The sequence below is a fragment of the Equus quagga genome, chromosome 17 (genome assembly GCF_021613505.1).
Source record: "Equus quagga isolate Etosha38 chromosome 17, UCLA_HA_Equagga_1.0, whole genome shotgun sequence".
NCBI lineage: Eukaryota > Metazoa > Chordata > Mammalia > Perissodactyla > Equidae > Equus > Equus quagga.
Window position 1 is genome coordinate 40,538,311 of NC_060283.1, and position 21,499 is coordinate 40,559,809.

The 21,499-nt window shown below is 44.8% G+C and overlaps 1 protein-coding gene across 16 annotated transcripts in view; it reads right to left on the reverse strand.

Annotated features, from left to right (window-relative positions):
• ARMC9 (armadillo repeat containing 9) overlaps positions 1-21,499 on the reverse strand; it is a 160,150-nt gene that overhangs the window by 48,773 nt on the left and 89,878 nt on the right. For all 16 annotated transcript variants that reach the window (XM_046644073.1, XM_046644071.1, XM_046644077.1 and 13 more), the window contains one exon: positions 6,482-6,586. In XM_046644073.1, coding sequence (XP_046500029.1) covers positions 6,482-6,586 — 105 coding nt within the window. The remainder of the gene's footprint in view (positions 1-6,481; positions 6,587-21,499) is intronic.

Sequence of the window (21,499 nt, forward strand, 5' to 3'; positions counted from 1 at the left end):
TTTTCTCTACTCCGACTTCCCTCATCCCACTTTCCTCATGTTGGTGGCACGGAGCTGGAATGGCCAAAGGCAATCTGGGATTTAGCTAAGGGGATGCTGAGTCCGGGTGACATTTAATTTGGGTTTAGTGGGATATATTTACATGATTCCTAGTCACTTCTCTGCATAGCCAAACAATCGCTGGCTGTCCTGGTGCAGGAATGGCTTCTGGGAATTCCCCGTGTACGCAAGAAAATGTGAAATGTCCCTGAATCTCACAGTTTCCTTATAGAAGAAACTTGAGGAAGACTTCCTCAAATTTAACGACAATCCTAAAAATTTACACAGCATTACCAAAAACTGAATGTGAGGCTGAAAGAAAATTTTCTAGTTTATCAATAATAAGGAACAAAATTCGATCAAATATGTCACAGGAAGGACCAATGAATTTTCTTTTCTCTCTCTCTGTAGAAAACCTTACAGACTCGTTGTATATGTAACATGTAGAGGCAATCAAAGGACATAAAACAAAAAATATATGAAAAAAATCCCTGAGGTGTGCCAAGCAGCTAGTTAATAAAAACATTATTTTTCTGTCTGTGGTATCTGTCAGTTCTTAAAATTTGAATTTGACTGTGATTTATTTTCTTATTCTCACTCTTGATTAAGTATTCACCTTTATACCTCACTTTGTATTCCTTTATTTTAAAGAAGGCCTCCCAAACCCTGTAAGCTGGAGGTCCCACAAAAGCTGGATCTTCCCTTCTTCCCCACGGGCAGGTGAGGGAAGGCACGAGAGAGCCTGGGGTCCGATGCCCCAGTGCTGTCAGCGGGGCTGATAAGCCAGGATTCTCTGCTATTTGCAGCTGGGCCCAGGCCCAGCTGATCCAGGAGAGATAGGGACAGAGATAAAGGAGGCCAAGAGGGGGCAGTGTCCCCTCTGGGGGGGTAGGACTATGATAGTTGTTGCTTATGCTCTGCTTACTTTTGACCTTTCAGTAATAAGCATATATTTCTTTTGTAATTAGAAAAAAGAGGGTGAGAAATAAACTGAAAAAGAAAAGGATTTGGGATTTTTCCTCTGCTTATTTGGTGGTGTTTTCACACACAAAAATATGGACTTTTCTTCAGTTCTAACTAACCCCCTAATATGTAGGGGCACTGACTCTTCAACCATTAGAGTCAGTCAGAGCAGGAATGACTGAAAAGTGACTAGAAAAAGCCCCAAAGTGGAGACAAATTTAAAAAATTTCCAAAAACATCTAAAAGCAAAAATTAGAAACTGAGGCCCTTCCTTCTCTGATTTCGGCTTTTGCTGCGAACAAAACGGGGCCAGCTGCAAGCAGCTCATGCTCCTGCCCGACACGGGCACCAGGACAGCAGGGCCCCTGGGCCCTCCCCCATCTCCGAGGGGCTCAGCCTGTGCCCGGTCAGCTGCGCCCACTCCTCCTGCAGAGGCCCCCTTAGTCCCGAGTTCTGCCCAAGTGGCAACGTTTCCGTGACCCAGACTCTGGCTTCAGCACCCCTGAGGGGGCCTAATAAGGACGCAGATTCCTGGGCATCGCCACACTCAGATCCTCTGGGGGCGGCCAGGACCCTGCACTTCAATCAGCCCTTTGGGCGACCTCTAGAAGCCTAAGTGCATTTGGGTCTTCATTTGACAGAAGGGGAAAGCAAGCGTGGAAAGGGAGCGATCGGCATTTCCATTAGCCATTCCCCCGCAACTGAGTCTGTGTAAGAATTATGAATATTTCACAGCATTGGAGTTCTCTAAACTTTCAAATACAGAATTCAATTCCCTGGAAAATCGACAGCTCTTCCAGAAGGCGGCATAGCTCAGTGGTAAAGGGCAAGCCGACTCGAGTAACACTCCATTACTCAACCCTTCTCAGCCTCAGCTTGCTCATCTATAAAATGCGACGCGAGCAGAATCTACCCCAGAGTGAGCTGGGAGGATTAAACGAAAGGGACTCAGATGTGAGGAGCAGCCAGCATGTGCTGAACTAATTCAAGACACGCCTATTATTGTTGTTGAAGGTAGCGAACAGTTAAGTATAAACTTCAAACTAGAAACAAAACACTGAAATTCTATCATAAATATCTACACCCCTTTAAACACGGCGACGAAGATACTGAAATCAGGGCTTTATTTTCAGGGAGAATTAAATGATAATTCAGCATAGTATGGATGATACTAAGAAAATTCGGAAATAATGAAGCAAGAAGAAGCTGGCAGACCATCGGTCTTGACCTGCTGATGATCACAGCCTGAAGGAGAGGCAGGGCATGCTGCTTTCCACCAGAATGATGAGCAGGCAACGCATTTGACGTGATCACCCCCACTCTCATGCCAGCGTAGGAACAGTCACTTGTTCTCCTGTCGCAAGCTTTCTGAGCTCTCCGGGGTCTTTAGCATTTCGGTGGCCTGGGCTCCGTAGTGCACAGGAGCTGTGTGCTTGCACGTGGGAGGGCGAGGACTGTGTTGCCTTACGGGGACAGAGGTGGCTGCAAATGCCCTGCAGGGGATCAACTGCTGATTCCAGGAATCCTGGGAATGGCTTCTTCCCATCCCTGAGTACCTGGTGGGCCCACCCCCCGTTGCACCTCCACCCTCACCGAAGCTAGTAGTTTTTAAATCATTGGTGTGAACAATAAGCAATTCCTGAGATCATGGTAAGGAGGTCTGGCGTGGGGCCTAGACTGTTTTTGACTCACATTCGGTGGTCTGGGACTTTGAGAAACCCTGAGCTAGCTCTGACATTGCAGGACCATACTTGCTTAACCCACTGACCACTCCTGCTGCTATCTCCATCCCTCATCAGCAGTACAGTTTTATCTGTTCCGTGTCTGCTTTTGTAAACTTCTTGAAGGTAATAGCTATGTCTCAAACTTTCTCAGCATTCTGCTGTGAGTTAGGCAAATGGTACAGGTTCAACAAAAACTTTTTGGATACAATTTACTGACACGATGTTTTAAAAAGTCAACATCTTCTGACTGATCTTGAAAAATCTACAATCTCCCATCAGAATGGGAGGCATGAATCATGATTTGGGGGCATGTATTCCTCAGTGAAATGCCTTCCATCTTTTGCAGGTTCCCTTGTTTGGCACAAGCAGTTATGAAGACACGAGCTTACAGCCCTGGCATGCGCCACTAGAATGAAAGGTATGGCAAGTAAGGCCCTTCTTTTGAAATCACTGGCCCAGCACACAGAGATGGCAGCCTGTTGATTTCAAATCAAGACTGGGTGAGGGGCCAGCCCCGTGGCTGAGTGGTTAAGTTCGGGTGCTCTGCTTCGGTGGCCCAGGGTTTCCCAGTTCCGATCTTGGGCGTGGACATGGCACTGCTCATCAAGCCATGGTGAAGTGGCGTCCCACATAGCACAACCAGAAGGACCTGCAACTCGAATATACAACTATGTACTGGGGGGTCTTTGGGGAGAAGAAGAAGAAAAAAAAGACTGGCAACAGATGTTAGCTGAGGTGCCAATCTTTAAAAAAAAAAGACTGGGTGACAGAGCGCAGTTTAGGATAACTAATAAACAAAGACAGCAAAACTGGGGGTGTACCTATAAACTCAGTGATTACTGCTTGACATAAGTTTTCTAATAAAATTTAAAAACATTTCTACTATGAGATCCTGTGTATAGTGGGTTGTAGTGGGCCCCCAAACAGAAATGTCCATGTGCTAACCCCTAGAACCTAGGACTGTGACCTTATTAGGAAAAAGTCTTTGCAGACGTAATTAAGTTAAGGATCTTGAGATGAAGAGATTATCCTAGAGAATCCTAAATCCAATGACAAGTGTCCTTATAAGAGACAAAAGAGAACAGAGAGAAAAGAGAAGGCCATGTGGAGATGGAGGCGGAGTTTGGAGTGGCGCAGCCTCAAGTCAAGGAGCCCCTGGAGTCACGAGAAGCTGGAAGAGCAAGAAAGATGCCCCCCTAGAGCCTCTGGAGGGAGCGTGGCCGTGCTGACAGCTTGGTTTTGGACGTCCCGCCTTCAGAACTAGGAGAGAATAAGTTTCTGTTGTTTCAAGCCGTCCAGTTTATGGCTCTGTGTTACTGCAGCCCTAGGACACCAACACACTTGGTCTTCACAGGTATACAGTGAATTCTTTCTGTACTTCATTCTCACTACTCATAACTCCACCAAAAAGGAGCTGACACCAACGAGAAAAGCAAGCGTGCACGGAGCTTTTCTGTTGGACTCAAAACGTTTCCTCTGGTGAAAGGACAAGACATACACCTTAAGGAGATTTAGAGCTGCACGCTGTGGTAAATGACACCATTTCCAGACACCATTAAACCGGGTTATTGATTGACTGATTTGAAAGCTCTGTCCCTCTGAGCCTCACTGGTCTGCGTGATCAGACTGGTCGTCTCAGCATGGTCTGCATCTTGGCTTCTTGTTATTGTGGTTACAAATCTTCACCATATCAACATAAGGCCTCAGCCCCAGCATTTCACTGTGTAGACATGCTCTAAGTTATTTGGCTGAGGGGCTGTATTCAGGTTTCTCTTGGACAAAGCTACATGAACATCCTTGCTGACGCTCACGGGCTTGTGTGGCTGTGTCTGTGGGAAAGTCCCAACGGCGCAGGGCCGTGTTCTCGACAGCTATCACCACCACCCTCCAAAGAAGCCCCACCAATTGGCTTCCTCTGTTCTCCTCAAAACCTGCCCACAAAAGCAGGAGAGTCTTGCTTTTACAAATGCTCTGTCCTCCGAATGGAGCTCAGTCCTTCCTGACAAACCAGTGTTCTTCCAAAGAGAGACAACGGCCTAGTCAGGGCTCAAGACGTCCATCAACAACTTGGAACTTGGATTGCCTCACTTCCAACCTTTCTCGAGCACTCCCCACTTGACCCAGCGTAAACAGAGCCTCCGGCATCAATCAGATTCCTCAGATCCCTGGAGACATTCTGAAAACAGTGAGGGCTGCAGCCCAGCAGACCCTGCCCCACCCCCAGCCTCCTCCCATCATCTTCCCCTTTCACTCTTGCCCCTCCAGTCTGTCCTCCAGAAAGCAGCCAGAGAGAAACTAGAAGTTGACACATTAAAACATAAGGCACACTGAGTCACCCCTCTGCTCTCCGCCCTCCAACAATTTCCTAGCTCCTGGAGAGTAAAATCCACCACCGTTGCCTACAGAGCCCCCATGACCAGGCCTCTGGATGTCCTCCAACCTCAAGTTCCATCAGCATGGACTGCATTCCAGCCTGGGGCTCCCAGAAATTCCTCAAACGATGGAAGACCAGGGCCAGGCGACAGGGAGACCAGCGCCCAGGGTAGGTGATGAGGGCCTGGCCTGGGGGCAGCACTGGGGGACAGGCGCTTTCAGCTTCTACCTGCTCCTATAAAGCCTCACACCACCTTCACCCCCCATCTTTTTCCTTCCCGAGTCACTGTCTTTGCCAGCCAATTGTTGAGAGACTGCCTCCAAGCCTTCTGCTCTAACACCAACCTACCTAATTCGAGGAGATTTCAAGGTCCATGTCACTGACCCAGTCAATCACCAGCTTTAAAACCACCAGTGGCCTTCACCCCTAGGCGCTCAGCCATTTGTCACAGGGCTTCAGTGGATTGGCCCTCATCCCTTGCAATTGCTCTTCCCTTCAGAAACCTTACACTCCAGCATCTCATCTGCTCACCCTATGTGCTCTCTGATCAAGGTTTCATGAGGCACCTGCAGGCCCCTGACACTGTCATCCTCTCCTGGCCCAATGGCAACTCCTCCTGACTCACATCCTTCCCTATTTAGCTGGTGGGTGGTAACCAGTGGCTCCTGGAGCTGGCTGAGCATGAGAGTCATTGGGGAGTTCTCAGAGTTTAGAGGATGGCCCCGTCACAGCCATGTGACTCCGCAGGCCTCTTGGATGCCTGGAATGATCACTCAGTCCATCCTGCAATATCCCTTCCTTCTGTTTCTGGGGCACCGCATTCTCCTGGTTCTTCTCAAGCCTCTCTGACTGCTCACCTTCTGTCCTTCTTGGGGGCCCCTCTTTTTCTCTCACTCCTGACACGCTGGTATGTCACTCTGTCCTCAGCCCCTCACTCTCTGCCTCTCCACCCTCCACTTCAGTGGGCAACCTCACCTGCCCTGAGGGTTTCAGCCACCGCCTGTGTGCTGATGGCTTCCAACAGACTACAGTCTTCCCTTCTAATAGATAAGGCACCCGAAAATTAAGAAGCTGGAAGAGTAGACGATTACTCCTAAGGATGGGCATACCTTCAGATATTACAAAGGCTCCTGGCATGTGCCTTTTAGTGATATTCTAATCCCTCTTCTGTTTACCAGCAGGTCTATCTGTGACAGGTAGCAAGGGCCACATTGGACTTCAGGGCCACTGCAAGCAAACTGGCGAATGCGGAACTTCTTACAAACACAGTATGGTAACAGACCAAACCAAACCCTTACGTGTTATTGCAAATGCTAAGTCCATCAATGGTCCATCTCTCCTTCCTACTTCAGGACCACCGCCCCCTTCACATGGTACTTACTCCCAAGTACTCTGTGGTCAGAAGCTTCTCGCCTGAGAGTTCTCCAAGCTGGGGCTGGATCAGCTCGTCTTTGTCCAGATCAGCTTCCATAGTGTCATGGTCCTCCTGTTTCAAAGGAAACATGGGGTGAATGCTCTGGACCTCCTGCTGCAAGTTCCCAGAGGGGTGGCTCCCCCAGGGGGGGCACCTGCCATGAATTGAGAAGCCCTTAGCCCAACCACAGCAACTCATGGGTTTGCATTTCAAGGGTCTCAGGGGCAGTCTGCTCTCTGCTCATAACCTCTCCATGAAGATGAAAGGGAAAATGCCAACCCACCTCTTTAGGAAGCTGGGTGCCTGATGAACGCTTCCACAGCCATAGGTGTGAAGAGGTTCAATGAGACACCTACCAGTCTCTCCTAGTCACAGTTCTCAGCACTTTTCCCTCTGTGAGGTTAAGGTACCATGTGAACAGCCAAATCAGTCAGTCTATAGACAACTATTAAGCACATTCATACGCACAGGCCTTACAGGGGATACAAAACTGCACATTCTAGGCTTGCTCCTCCCAAGTAGTTTACATCAATAAGTAAGAAGACTCATCAAAAAGAGAAGAGTTGTTTGCTTTTGGGAAGATGGAGTGGACATACTTTTCCCTATTCCTCGCACTAAGTACAACCAAAAACACTGGACATTACATACAAAATAAACATAAGAGACCCGGAAAGATGGGGAGACGGAGGCAGACTGGCTAGGTGCCTTGGGACACAAGGAATGAAAGGTGGTGAGTTCCTGGGGCTTTTTCTTTTGCCTGATAGATTCCAGATTTGGAGCTGAAGAAACATCAGCCCAGAAATACCAATGGTGAAGACAAAAAGTTCCCCAAAAGCTTGCTTCCTCTAGCCAAAGGACCAGGAAAGGGGGAGCCCAGCATGACAGAACTTTTAGAAAAGAACCAAACACCAGAGAAAACACTGTGGCCCCACCCCAACCATACCAGCAAGGGCCTGAGGGAGTCTAGACTTCTACCATCAGCAGGCTGTAATGAGGTACCCCAGCACCCTCAGCTGGGGGACATCAGAGAAGACCAAGAAGGGAGGGAGAATTCCATCCTTGCTGGGTAGTAATGAGGCCCCCTACGCTGAGGTGAGAGTGGAGACCATGTGGAGAGCCTGGATTTCCACCCTCACTTGGCAGTAATGAGATGTCTCTCCTCTCTTCATGCTGGGATGGTGTCAGAGGAGGCCTGGTGGAGACTCGGGACTTTTAGCACTGCCCACCGTGTTCCCATGGTGTGAGGGGAGGCCATCTGGGGAGCAGGAAGGAGACATTTCTACCCCTTCTAGTCAGGGAGGTATCAGTGGAGGCCTGGTAGGGATCTAGAACTGCCTCCCTGCCCTGTAGTAATGAGGAAACTTCTCTTACCCCCACCACCAATGGGTGTCAACAGAGGCCAAGGGTAGAACCTGGACTTCTATCCACACCCGGCAGTAATGAGGAGAAGCCCCTGCTTTCCCTGCCAGAGCAGTAACAGAAGAAGCCAGCTAAAACAGAAAATTTAAATGAGGTCAAAAGTCTCATAACACCCAAAATATCTGGGTTTAAATAAAACATCACTCATCATACTAGGATCCAGGCAGCTCTCAAACTGAACAAAGAGAGACAATCAATAGATGCCAACATCAAGATAACAGAGAGCCTAGAATGATCTGGCACAGATTTTAAAGCAGCCATCACAAAAATGCTTCAACAAGCAATTACAAACATTCTTGAAACAAATAAAAAACAGCAAGTCTCAAGAACATAGAAAAAGAACAAAATAAACCCAAAGCAAGCAAAAGGAAAGAAATAATGACAAGAGCAGAGATCAATGAAAAGGAAAACAGAAGAACAATAGAGAAAACTGGTAAGACAAAAAGCTGGTTCTCTGAAAAGATTAATAAAATTGTCAAGCCTCTAGCAAGACTGACAAAGAAAAAAGACACAAGACATAAATCACCAACACCAGGAATGAAATAGGAGCTGCCCCTACAGACCCTGTAGACATCAGAAGGCCAAGAAGGGATTACTGCAAACAACTCCACACACACAAATTTGACAACTTAGATGAAAAACATAAATGATCACAAGCCTCTCAATATGAGATAGATAACTTGAATAGTCCTACAACTATTAAGGAAACTGAATTCATAGTTTAAAAATTCCCCCCAAAAAAGAAATCTCCAGGCCCACATGGTTTCACTAGAGAATTCCACCAAACTTTTAAAGAAGTAACACCAATTCTATACAATGTCTTCCAGAACACAGAAGAGGAAGGGATATTTCCTAATATTACCCCAGTACCAAAACCAAAGACAGTACCATAAAAAGAAAAATACAGAAAAATATCCTTCATGAATAAAGACACAAAAATCCTTAATTATCAAGTTAGAGGAAAAGGAAAAAAACATCCTTAACAAAATGTTAGCAAATAAAACAGAGCAACAGATCAATATGTTAAAAGAATTATATACCATGACCAAGTGGGGCTTGTTCCCGTGATGCAAATCTGGTTCAATACTTAAAATTGATTAGGTGTAATCCATAAGATTGACAGGCTTATGAAGAAAAAAAGTCACATGATCATACTAATGGATGAAGAAAAAGCATGACAAAATTCATCACCCATTCATGACAAAAACTCTCAGAAAAATAGGAATAGAAGATATTTGATAAAGAACACCTAAAAAAACCTTATAGCTAACACTAAACTTAACTTTCTTCCTAAGATTGGGAACAAGGCAAGGATTTCTAGTTTTGCCATTCTTATACAACATAACGCTAGAAGCGCTGGCCAGAGCAAGAAAGCAAAAAAAAGGAAATAAAAAAGAGGAAATAAAAAGCACACAGATCAGAAAGGAAGAAACAGAACTGTCTTTATGTGTAGATGACATGATTGTCTATATAGAAAATCCCAAGGAATTGACCCAAAAAACTCCCAGAACTAGTAAGTGGGTTCAGCAAGGTCAAAGGATACACGATAAACTTAACAAAAATCAATTTCTATATACTGGCAATGAACTTAAATTCAGACACTGAGATTAAAAAAATAATACTATTGGGGCCGGCCCCATGGCTGAGTGGTTAAGTTCGCGTGCTCTGCTCTGAAGGCCCAGGGTTTCGCCAGTTTGGATCCTGGGTGTGGACATGGCACCACTTATCAAGCCGCGCTGAGGCAGCATCCCACATGCCACAACTAGAAGGACCCACAACTAAAAACAGACAACTATCTACCAGGGGGCTTTGGGAGAAAAAGGAAAAATAAAATCTTTAAAAAAAAAAAAGCTAGCTGTGATGAGGAAGTTTAAAAAAAATAATACTATACTATTTATTGCTCACAAAAAAATTAATAAAAGAAATACTTAGGTGTAAATCTAACAAAACATGTATAGAACTTGTAGGCTGAGAACTACAAAATACTAAGAAATCAAAGACGATCTAAATAAACGGAAAGACATACTGTGTTCATAAATCGGAAGACAACACAGTTAAGACGACGATTCTCCCCAAACTGATACAGGAGTTTAATGTAATTCCTATCAAAATCTCAGCAAGATTTTTCTGGAGATATACAAGATAATCTAAAACGTATACGGAAAGGGCGCAGGAACTAGAATAGCTGAGACAATTTTGAAAGAGAATACAGTGGGAGGAGTCAGTCTACCTGATGTCAAGACTCTACATAGCTACAGGAATCAAGACTACGTGGTCCTGGCAGAGGGACAGACATGTAGGTCAATGGAACAGAATAGAGGACCTCGAAACAGACCTACACAAGTGTGCCCCACCGACTTCTGACAAAGGCGCAAATGCCATTCAGTGGAGGAAGGATTGCCTTTTCAACAAACTGCTTGAGCAACGGGACACGCATAGGAAAAAAAAAGAAACCTCAATCTAATTGTCATGCCTTATACAAATATTAACTGGAAATGGATCACAGACTTACATGTCAAAGTATCACATTGTTAGAAAAAACAGGAGAAAGTCTTCAAGATCCATGGCTAGGCAACAAGCTCTTACACTTGACGTCAAAAGTACAATTTATAAAAGTAAAAACTTGATAAATTAGGTCTTGCCAACATTTTAAAAACTTTTACCTGTGAAAGACCCTGTTAAGAAGATAAAGAGAAAACTACAGACCGGGAAAAAATATTTGGAAACCACATTTCTGACAAAGTATCTAAATATATAAAACATATAGAGAACTCTCAAAACTCAACAGTAAAAACCTCAAACAATCCAATTAGAAAATGGGAAAAAGACATAAAGAGAATTTCACCAAAGAGGAAATACAGATGGCAAAGAAGCAAATGAAAATGGTCAACATTATTAGCCATTTGGGAAATGCAAATTAAAGCCACACTGAGATATCACTACACAGCTCTCAGAATGGCCAAACGCCAAAACCTGGGGAGGATGCGGAGAAACTGGATCTCTCACACAATGCTGGGGGCACGCAATACAGGTACAGCCGCTCTGGGAAATGGTTTGGCAGTTTCTGAAAAAGCTAAGCATGCAACTACATACCACTAATTACACTCACGGGCATTTATCCCAGAGAAATGAAACTTATTATCACACAAAAATCTGTACATGAATGTTTACAGCAGCTGTGTTCGTAATAACCCCAAACTGGAAACAAATGTCCTTCCACAGGAGACTGGTTAAAACTGTGGGACATCCATGCCGTGAACTCCGGACACACACAAACCTGGAGGAATCTCCAGTGAGCTATGCTGTGTGATAAAAGCCCATCCCCAAGGTTACATACTGTATGACTCCACTTACATAACATTCTTGAAGTGACAAAATTATGGAAATGGAGAACAGATCGGCGCCTGCCAGGAGTGAAGGAGGAAATGGGGGTGGGAGGGAAGTGAGTATGGCTATAAAAGGGATCCTGTGTAGCAGAAACCTTCTGGATTTTGAACATAATATTAATATCCAGTTGTGATAATCTATCGTAGTTTTGCAAGATATTATCACTGGATAGAACTGGGTAAAGGGTATATAGGATTTTTCTGTATTATTTCTAATGACTGCATGTGAATCTACAATTACCTCAAAACAAAAGGTTTTCAAATATAAAAAATGGGAGAAGAGTTAAAGGTAAAGCAACAGCAAACATGAGACATCACGAGCCTGCGTCTGACCAGATGCCAGCTGAGCAGCATGCGTGAGAACGGGGACGCTGCGGCCCGCGTCCCCACCTCGGCCAGGCCTGTGGAGAGCAACCGTCCTCCGCAGGTTAGCTTACAAGATCAATACCACACAGACCAGATCCAACTGACGGAATAACTAAAGAAAGAACGTGTCCGCATGAAGGAAGCTGGCCTGCTCCGAGTGAGAAAGGGGGAGGGAGGGCCCTGGAGGAAGCTGGCAGTCCAACTGCCGGTCCAGTCCGGGTGGAGGGGTACCCCAGGCTGCCATGCCTTGGTGACAATGGTCCCTGAGTTCATCTAACCAATCCTTCCCTTCCCAACAATCTGTAATTTGGCTCCTTAAACTTGTCAACAGGAAGAGAAAGCTTTATTCTAGCAAACCTGAGTACCCTGTCCCCATTTTCAAATTAATTTCCAGTCATTCTGGATGCCCCAGTCTCTTGTGAATTTGATTTACCTGAGTCAGTTTCCAAGGGCTCTGAAAGCTCAAATTCCCCGGAGGACTGCCTCTGGGCAGGCAGCTGCAGGGGAGCAGCCCTGTCTCCCCGGCTCTCTTCGGCACATGGTCAGCGCCATCTACCATCACAGACACTGTCACCCAGGATGGGCTGTCTCAAGGAAACGGGATTTGACTTATTCTAGGTGGTCCCCAAAGGCAGACCAAAACCTGCAGCCTATGAGGCAGGTCGAGATCAAGCCAGAGCTCTTCTAACGATGAGCGCTGTCTTACTCGCAGCACAGGCTGCTGAGATGTCATCCCCCTCAGCCTACATCTGGGAGCGTTTCTTTGATGCCTTCTCATCAAAGAAGCCTTGAGGAGCCCACCTTGCATTTCCATAGCACTTTACCTCTAAACTCTCACAATGACTCCTCGTAGATTCCTTTTTTTATAGCTATTTTGTCTGGTGTGGACACCTAGCCCCAGAGAAGTGACAAGTCCACAGTGATAGCCTGGCCTTGACGCAGGAGTCTGGACTCTAAGCACAGGACAGCCCCTTTCTGCCCAGATCTTTCTGGCCACTTCGGGCCCTGCAGAGAAGCCTGTTTCTGAGGAGCCACGGGCTGGACTGACCGAGTCTTCTGAGGGCCCAGGGTCCCTGGTGCCTGGCCAAGACTGAGCTCCAGGGTAGACAGAGTGAAGGGCAGGGCTGCAGCAGCACCGCGGAGCCCACGGCCTTATCCATCCTCTTCCCGTCCCGTCTAATCACAAATGGAGAATCCACGCTCGTCAAACCCGGAACACCAGGTTCACGGTCAATCTAAGCCCTAGCCCTGACTCATTGTCCACAGCAAGGGCAGCTACCTTCTCCTCCTGCTGCTTCCCCTGCGCCAGCAGCTCTGCCAAGTGCCAGCCTACTCACCATCCTGAAATTTCACTCGGGGTTCCTTAAGGGTAATGCTACCTATAAGGCCCTCCCCGAGGTCAGCTCTGGGACAGCCAGGTAAGATGTATACTGCTGCCTTGGCTTAGAGGTTAGTTTACTAAAATACCAATATCTTAGTGATCAAATAGTATGCATATTATATGATGGGTCTAGGAAAATGTCTGCTCCTTGTGAACAAAAGCAGCAGGCTCTGTGCTCATAGTGAGGGGCGGGGAGCCCTGGAGAGGGGGCAAGTATTTCATCTCTTCCAGGGAACGACGCCCTGGAGGCACCAGCTGGAAATGGGCACATGAATCACAGTTTCACGATGGTATTGGTGATACACCACTCCCCCGCCAGGGTGGAATATGAAACGTTAAGGACAAAGCAAATGTCCACATTCCATTTCAATGAAAAATAGTCAATGGCCAACCTCAGTCCATAACAGCAACAGCATTTCTTCCCTGGACAACAGTACACAGGCGAGACATCCACTTGCAAATCAGCTCATACGTATCCAAACCAGCAAACCCCTCCTCGATCCTGAGTTAAAGCTTGATTTATTAACTTTTCAAAAACAAGTTAGTAAGAGATTCATTGAAATATTTAGTCAATTTGGTATTTTTAGTCAAAACAAGTTGAAGCTGTTTTTTATTAAAGGTACTAATACTTTCTAGGATCTACCACTGGTAAGTGATAGGCCTTCCCTAACCTCCAAAAACACAAGGCAGTTTCTGCATTCGGTTCCTGATATGTACAATCCTTTAATAAAAGTTAACTCGAATTGCAGTTTACGACCTGAGTGTGGGGCCAGAGGAAGAACCCGGCCACACAGCTGATCTGCTCACAATCTGGGGCATCTGCTTCCTCTGCCACAGTCTCTCTAGTGGCAACATGCAGGTAAATACTACTGGTGCCTGCAAAAATATTACGTTAATGTAAAATGCATAAATGTAAGAAAATGGATGTGAAAATCATTATTAAATTGATAGTTTTGTACCGAGGCTCTAATTCAGAAAGATGCGAATGTTGCCAGTGCCTCAGTTTCTCCACCCACCATATAAAATCATCTTGCTGCCTCCTTTAAAATGATGACTTGCTGACTGAGGAAACTTCTTAAGTTCTCTGATTTTGCAAAGTGATATACTGTATAGATATAAACAAGTCGCCGTCATAGTTTTTCTAAGAAAGACTAACTTCTGCGAAAAGGAATTGGAGGCATGGTTAGGACCGCTGGAATGTAAAGGGCAACAGTAAAATGAGCTGGACCAGTTGCGTTGGAAAGTGCAATTTAACAAAGAGAAGCAAGAGCTGAATTCAATACTATTCAATCCGTTTCCAGCAACACTTGGGAAACTATGCGCAGAGGGAGATTCCAGAAGGCAGAGGAAACCACTAGATGCGGTGGGAAATGTAAGCAGAGAGCCGACCAAAAATGATGCTTGCTGATAGCAGGGCACTTGTTCCACTTTTTCAGTTGGTGCCAAGTAGATTAACAGCTGAGGATATATAAGAACTTTTCGAAATGGGCGAACCTAGGAGACACTGAATGATAATTACAGCTTAAGCATTCTCTCTGGGAGAGAGGGAACTACTTTCCATTAGTTTCCTCCAATTTGAGTCGGAAGAATTTTACTTGCTTCATTCAAGTGCGAGCAGCCGAGTGTGGCAATCAATGCCCCAGTGCCAGAACACACCGTGTGAAAACACAGCACCAGCCACACCCACCAACTTTTCTGAGCCGCTCGTGAATTCCAAGTGAAACATATTTTGAAATCTCCTATGTGAGGGAAGGAGGAGGTGGTTAAGGAAATGCTTCAGGAATAAATGACTGCTTAGGGTAGGCTTTAAATACCATTGTTGGGAGGAATTTTACTAAAATTACTGGTCTTTATGTACTTCAGCAGAATGCATCAGATTACCAAAGGCAGAGTTAGTGATAACTGATTACTTCAAGAAATTAAGAATGCCTCATAAAAAAGGCACTTGAGCTGAGATGGATTTAGATGTTCTACTATGAAGCTTCCCCACGGCAGCTCGGTGACCTTATGACACTACAAGATTCTTAACTGGAGGCTTTAGATACATAATACTCCAGACAAACCAGATTCGAAGCAATAGGCCTGAAAACAAAACTAAGGTTGACCACTAAATGCATTTGAAAACTTAGATTCTTAACCGATATAATGCAGAGAGCAGAATGCATTCAAGCGGTTTTACATATGACAAGTGAAAGTATTAAGTGTGTTTTCCACTTGAAATCCTTCTAAGACTTCTACCAGCAGTTTAAACTTGAGACACCACTCAGAGCACTGAATTGTAAATCTCACTCTTTGTAAAACATACGGGGAAAGCAGTCCACGTGGGAGAGAAAGGGTGGACCGAGGTGACCAGGTGGGCTGTGTATTCAGCATATTTCCTCGAGTGGAATGGACCTTTCCCATTTTTGAGCTTTCTTCTCAAGCGTGTGCCCAGGACTGCAGAGGGAAGCAGCTTCTGAATCCTGGAGGGCTCAACACGTCGCTGAGAAGTTGTCCTAAACTTCCCCATTCGCAAAATGCATCCTAGGATAATGACGGCTTGTCTACCAACCTGCCCAGTTCACTGATGAATCACATGATAGAAACCAGAGACAGCCCAACACCCTTTATACTTCCCTGCTTCTTCGAATCCATTGCCTTAGCTGCTCAATTTGCTTGCTTAAACTTTCCCTGAAGTCTAAGTGAAAATAGCAAGATATATGGAGATGATGGCAAAGTCACTCTGTGAGAGGCAGAGCTTATTAAAATATGTAACACACAGAATCGGGGGAGACGTGGAGGCTCGAGGCTCGATAGGACGGGAAGTAGAGACAGTGGAAAGCTTTTGTGCAACAGAGGGAGAGGAAGCCAACATCAAAGCCGTGTTGAGACACTATACCTCACACAGACAGGAGGGCGAGGGCAACCTCAGTCATGGCTCATATGAGCGTGCCCAGGAGATGGGGGCTCAGGGGAGCAACAGATCTGTGACCAAGTCGGGGTGTGCCCCCCAACTCAGTAAGAGAGTAGGGGCGGGGCTAGCTAACAAGAAACCACACCCTCAGAACTGGAAACACACTCCTGACACAATGAAAGTATTGTCTTACATGTCAGCAAGAATGGCTTAAGGAAAAACCATTTTTCAATCAACGGCATATGTTCTGAAATAACGCTCAGATGAACCTCAAACCCCTCATAGAATCTAGATGACGGAGATGTGAACAGTAAGAATTTGTCAGTGTTTCTCAAGCTCCCCGGGGGTGGGGAAAATCTGAATGTGGTTTTTCAGGAACTTCTCCCTGCTCTGCCCCTCAGCTCTATCCTGGCTACCCACAGGCCTTGCGCTAGCTCTGGCCAGGCAACACATGCGGAACCTCGACTCCAGTGGACTTTGGTTTGCATGAAGCCAGTCTGCCTCCAAATCACGATGATAATGTTAACCCAGCTAACATGCACTGAGCCTGTGCCAGCACTTTACAGGGGTTATTTCATTTGATCCTCACAACCAGCTGATGAAATGGGTGTTAATATTCTTCCTTTACAGATGAGGACACTGAGGCCTACAGAGGCTAACCAACTTTCCCAAGGCCACACAACTGCTAAGTGGTGGGGCAAGACTCGAACCCAGGCAGTCTGCTGACTGAACCACTTTTTCAGTATTCAGTTCCAGCCTCTCACTGTGTCCACATTCAGCAAGTATTTGTAATTTCCTAGGGTCTCTGGGGAGGGGGTTCCAGAGAAGCTTCTGTGCTTGGCCCCGTCTGTTCTCTGTCACTATGGACTTGGAATGAGGTCATGGACAGCACACATGCTCCAATGCACACATGACACAAGACAAGAATTGATCCAAGACCCCGGCGAGCTGCAGCAATAAGCCGACCTGCCAAGGAGGCATCCATCAGGGATCAAGACAGTCTCCCAGCCTTGGCTTTAACATGCCTCCCCCTCTGCAGCTTTTCTGGAGTAGACGTCTTCTGCATAGCTCCAGAAGCAGCAGCCAGTGGATACTTCATGGACAGAAAGGAAGGAAAAGAAACTGTCATTTTTTGTGTGTGTCCATTATGTGCCACAGATTAACTCAGTGATCTTGCAACAATTCTGTAATGATTATTTATCCTTATTTTTACGGATGGAGAAACAAAGCTAGTAATGTGGAAGAAACATAAAGGCAGATGGGGTCTCAGTGAGTGCAGCTCGAACATTATCGTTAGCAACTCCAGTTTATTCGGTGATGGGCAGCATAGAAATGTTTTTAAAAGGGATCTGTGAAAGTGTAAGTGGGTTCGGCCACTTTGGAGAGCAATTTGGCAGTATCTGGTAAAGATGAGACCCTCACACCCATGACTTGGCAATTCAAGGTCTAGATGTGTGCTTCAGAGAAGAGCTCAAACGCGTGTACAAGGAAACACTGACTAGGAAGCCCTTTGCTGCACTGTGGAAAACACAGGAACAACCTGCTGCCCCTTGGAAAGGAATGGATACCATACAGCAGGTTAATGGATGAACTCGGGTGGCATGTACTGGTATGAATAAATCTCTTACTCATAATGTTGAATGAAAAAAGCAAGTTGGTAAATGATTTATACAGTATTATACCAATTTACGTAAAGTTAAAACCTTAAAACAAGATTGTATATTGTTTATGGAAACATAAAGATATTATAAAAGCACAAAATGCTCCGTGGAATTTTTTTTATATAGTTAGTCTTATCTTTTTTTTTTATGCTTTTTTTTTGGTGAGGAAGATTGACCCTGAGCTAACATCTGTTGCCAATCTTCCTCTTTTTTTTTTTTTCCCTCCCCAAAGCCCTGGTATATCATTATATATCATAGTTGTAAGTCCTTCTAGTTCTTTTATGTGAGATGCCACCACAGCATGGCTTGATGAGTAGTGTGTAGGTCCACACCCAGGATCCGAACTGGTGAAGTGGGACGTGCAAACTCAACCACTATGCCACTGGGCCTGCCCCCTTCTCTGTGGAATTTTATACACTAGCTTCAGGGTAGTGGTTAATTCTGGGGAGCGGGGAGGGGAGAGGGATGAAGGACAGATCCACAGCTATCTGTTACATTATTTTCTGTACTTTCCGGAGCATTTAAAATGTTCCCCAATTTAAAAATTAAATGACCGTGCCCCTGCATGCCCCAAGCCCTGCTTTAAGGAAGACGGTCTGGTGGCGACATGCAGGACAGGCAGGGAAGGGAAGAGACTGAGGCTGGGCAGTCAGTAGGGAGGGGAGACAAGGCTTAAGCCAGGATGCGGAGCCGAAAAGGAAATGAAGGGGGAGGAGGAAAGCGACTTTCAAAATGATGAGCCACAGTGTCTGGAAGATGATGACAAAGCGTGAGGGAGAAGGAACAATGACGGGTCACTTAGCAGTTAAAAGAGTACCGGTCCTGGGATGAGCAGGCAACTTACTAACCTCACAGTTTTTGTTCATGCCAAGAGAACATCCATTTTGCTTACTGCTCCATCCCTACGGCCTAGAACAGTGCCTGACGACTTCAGGTAATAGGAACGTGAGCAGATCAGGCAATTCCCCTCCACAGAAATCAAGTGCGACGTGACGAATCATTATTAAAATCACGCTATTAAAACGTGACAAATTATTAAAATCAATCCTTTCAGGACACTGGGAAATGATCAATGGCAGGCAACAACTTGAGAAGAGTTTGCTCATCGGGAAACTGCCACTGCAACTGGGTAAGAATGGTGCATTTATGGCCTGCTTGCCTGAGGGAGCTCTCGTCTGCTTCAGGCAGTGAAAACCCGCAGTTTGACCTGGCTGAAGGCATGGATTTGGCAGAGGGCAAGTAGCAGAGCACTAGGAGTTGAAGGAGGCTATCTGGAAGCAAGGAACCATAGAAGGACTGAGATGATAACATCTCATGCATCCCCAATTGATTGCTAAACTACAGATGCATGCAGAAAACCCCAGGGGCCAGAGAAAATTAAAAGCTTGGGGGAACGTGCAAATTTTCTGTGCTTTTAAATGCATTCCTCAACCTACACACAGCTCAAGTGGCATAAGGTGGAAACTTTACTGACTGGAGGCATGCAAACATAATCTCTGCCCACATCTCTGACTGACAGTTAAGCTATGCAGGGAGACATCTGGGGCAAGGGAAATACTAAGCAGAGAGACCACTGTGCATACCACAGCGGAGAGAGATCTCACAGTCAGTGACCGGGCCAGTTAACTGCTTAGTAAAACAAAGCAACAATACTTAGGAGAACAAAATATCATTCAGCACCACTATAACGTATTATCTAAAGCGCCTGCTTTCAACCAAAGGCATTACTTGACACAGCAAAGAAGCAGAAAAATGTGACCAATACTCAGGAAAAATAAAGCAGCCAACAGAACGAACTTTAAGCAGCCCAGATGGCGGATTTAGCAAAGACTTCAAAAAGCAGCTATTATAAAAATGTTTAAAGAATTAAAGAAAAATGTGCTCAAGAGTTAACAAAAAATATACTAAAAATGAGTGAAAAACAGGAAATTTTGACAAGGAAAAGTACACGACAAAAAGGAACCAAATGAGAATTCTAGAGCTCAAAAGTACAACAACTGAAAGGAAAAATTCAGTGGAAGGACTCAACAGTAGATTGACATTACAGATGAGTCAGTTAACGGGAAGACAGATCAATAGAAAGTATCTGGCTCAAAGAACAGAGAGATAAAACACTGAAGAAAAAGAAAGAAAGCCTCAGAGATCCGCTAGACAATATCAAGTATTGTAATATACAGTCATGCATTGCTTAACGACAGGAATACGCTCTAAGAAATGCATTGTTAGGTGATTTCATTGTTGTGCAAACATAAAGTGTACTTAGACAAACGTAGATAGCATAGCTACTACGTACCTATAATTCTATGGGACTACTGTCATATGTGTGGTCCATCATTGACCAAAACGTCGTTATGTGGTGCATGACCATATATGTAAATGGATTTCTAGGGGGAGAGGAGAGAGAGAAAGGGGCAGAAAAAATACTTAAATAAATATCAGCTGAACACTTCTGCAATTGGTGAAAAGCTGTGACTAATAAACCAAGAAACTCAATGAACCCTAAAAAGGATAGCTACAAAGAAAACCACACCTAGGCACATCATAAGCAAATTGCTGGGAGCCAAAGATAAAGAGAAAATCTTCAGTAACAAGGGAAAAACAACTTGTCACCTACAGGGAAACAATGATAAATGATATAATTAATAGCTGGCTTCTCATGAGAAACAATGGAAGTCAGAAGATAATAGAATCGCATATTCAAAGTGTTACAGAAAAACCCATTGACCAAGAGGTCTATATCCAGTGAAACTATCTTTCAAAAACGAAGGTAAAATAAAGACAATTCCAGATTTTAAAAACTGAGATAATGTATACCAGCATAAACAGAGACGTACAGATCAAGTGAACAGAAATAAGTCCACAAATAAACGCTTAAATTTATGGTCAATCAATTTTTTTTAACAGAGGTGCAATTTGACAAAGTAATTCAATGGGTCAAAGCATAGTCTTTTCAACAAATGGTACTGGGGCAACTGGATATTCACATGCAAAAAGATATATTTAGATCTGTACCTCACACCACATACAAATATGAACTAAAAATGGCCCTAGATCTCAATGTAAGAGCTAAAGCTATAAAACTCATAGAGGGAAACACAGGAGAAAATCTTTGCAACATTGGTTTAGACCAATGGTTTTCAACTGCGGGTGACCTTGCTTCTCAGGGGACATTGAGCAATGTCTGGAAACATTTTTGGTTGTCACAACTTTGGAGTAGGGTGGATAGTATTGGAATCTAATGGGCAGAGGCCAGAGATGTTGTTAAACAGCCTACAACACACAGGAGAGCCCCCACAACAAAGAATAATCTGGCCTAAAATGTCAATAGTGCCAAAGTTGATAAACTCTGGGTTGGGCAAAGAGTTCTTAGACAGAACAACAGAAGCACAAACCAGAAAAAAAAAAAAAAAGATAAATTAGACTTCATTAAAATAAAAAACTTCTGTGCTCCAAAAGATGCTGTTAAGAAAATGAAAAGACAAGCCACACCTTGGGAGAAAATATTTGCAAGTCACATATCAGAAAAAAAACCTGTATCTAGAATATATAAGGAACTCTCACAACTCAATAAGAAGACAAACAACCCAACTTAAAAAATGGGCAAAAGATTTGAATAGATATTTCCCAAGAAGATATCTAAGGGGCTAGCGTTAGAGGTTGAATTGTGTATCCCCCAAAGATACGTTGAAGTCCTAACCCCCAGTACCTGAGAATGTGACTTTAATTGGAAATAGGGTTGTTGCAGATGTAATTAGCTAAGATGAGGTCATACTGGAGTAGGGTGGGCCCTTAATCCAATATGACTGGTGTCCTTAGAAGAAGATGACGCGAAGACACACTAGGTAAGAATGCCATGTGACAAGGGAGGCAGAGATTGGA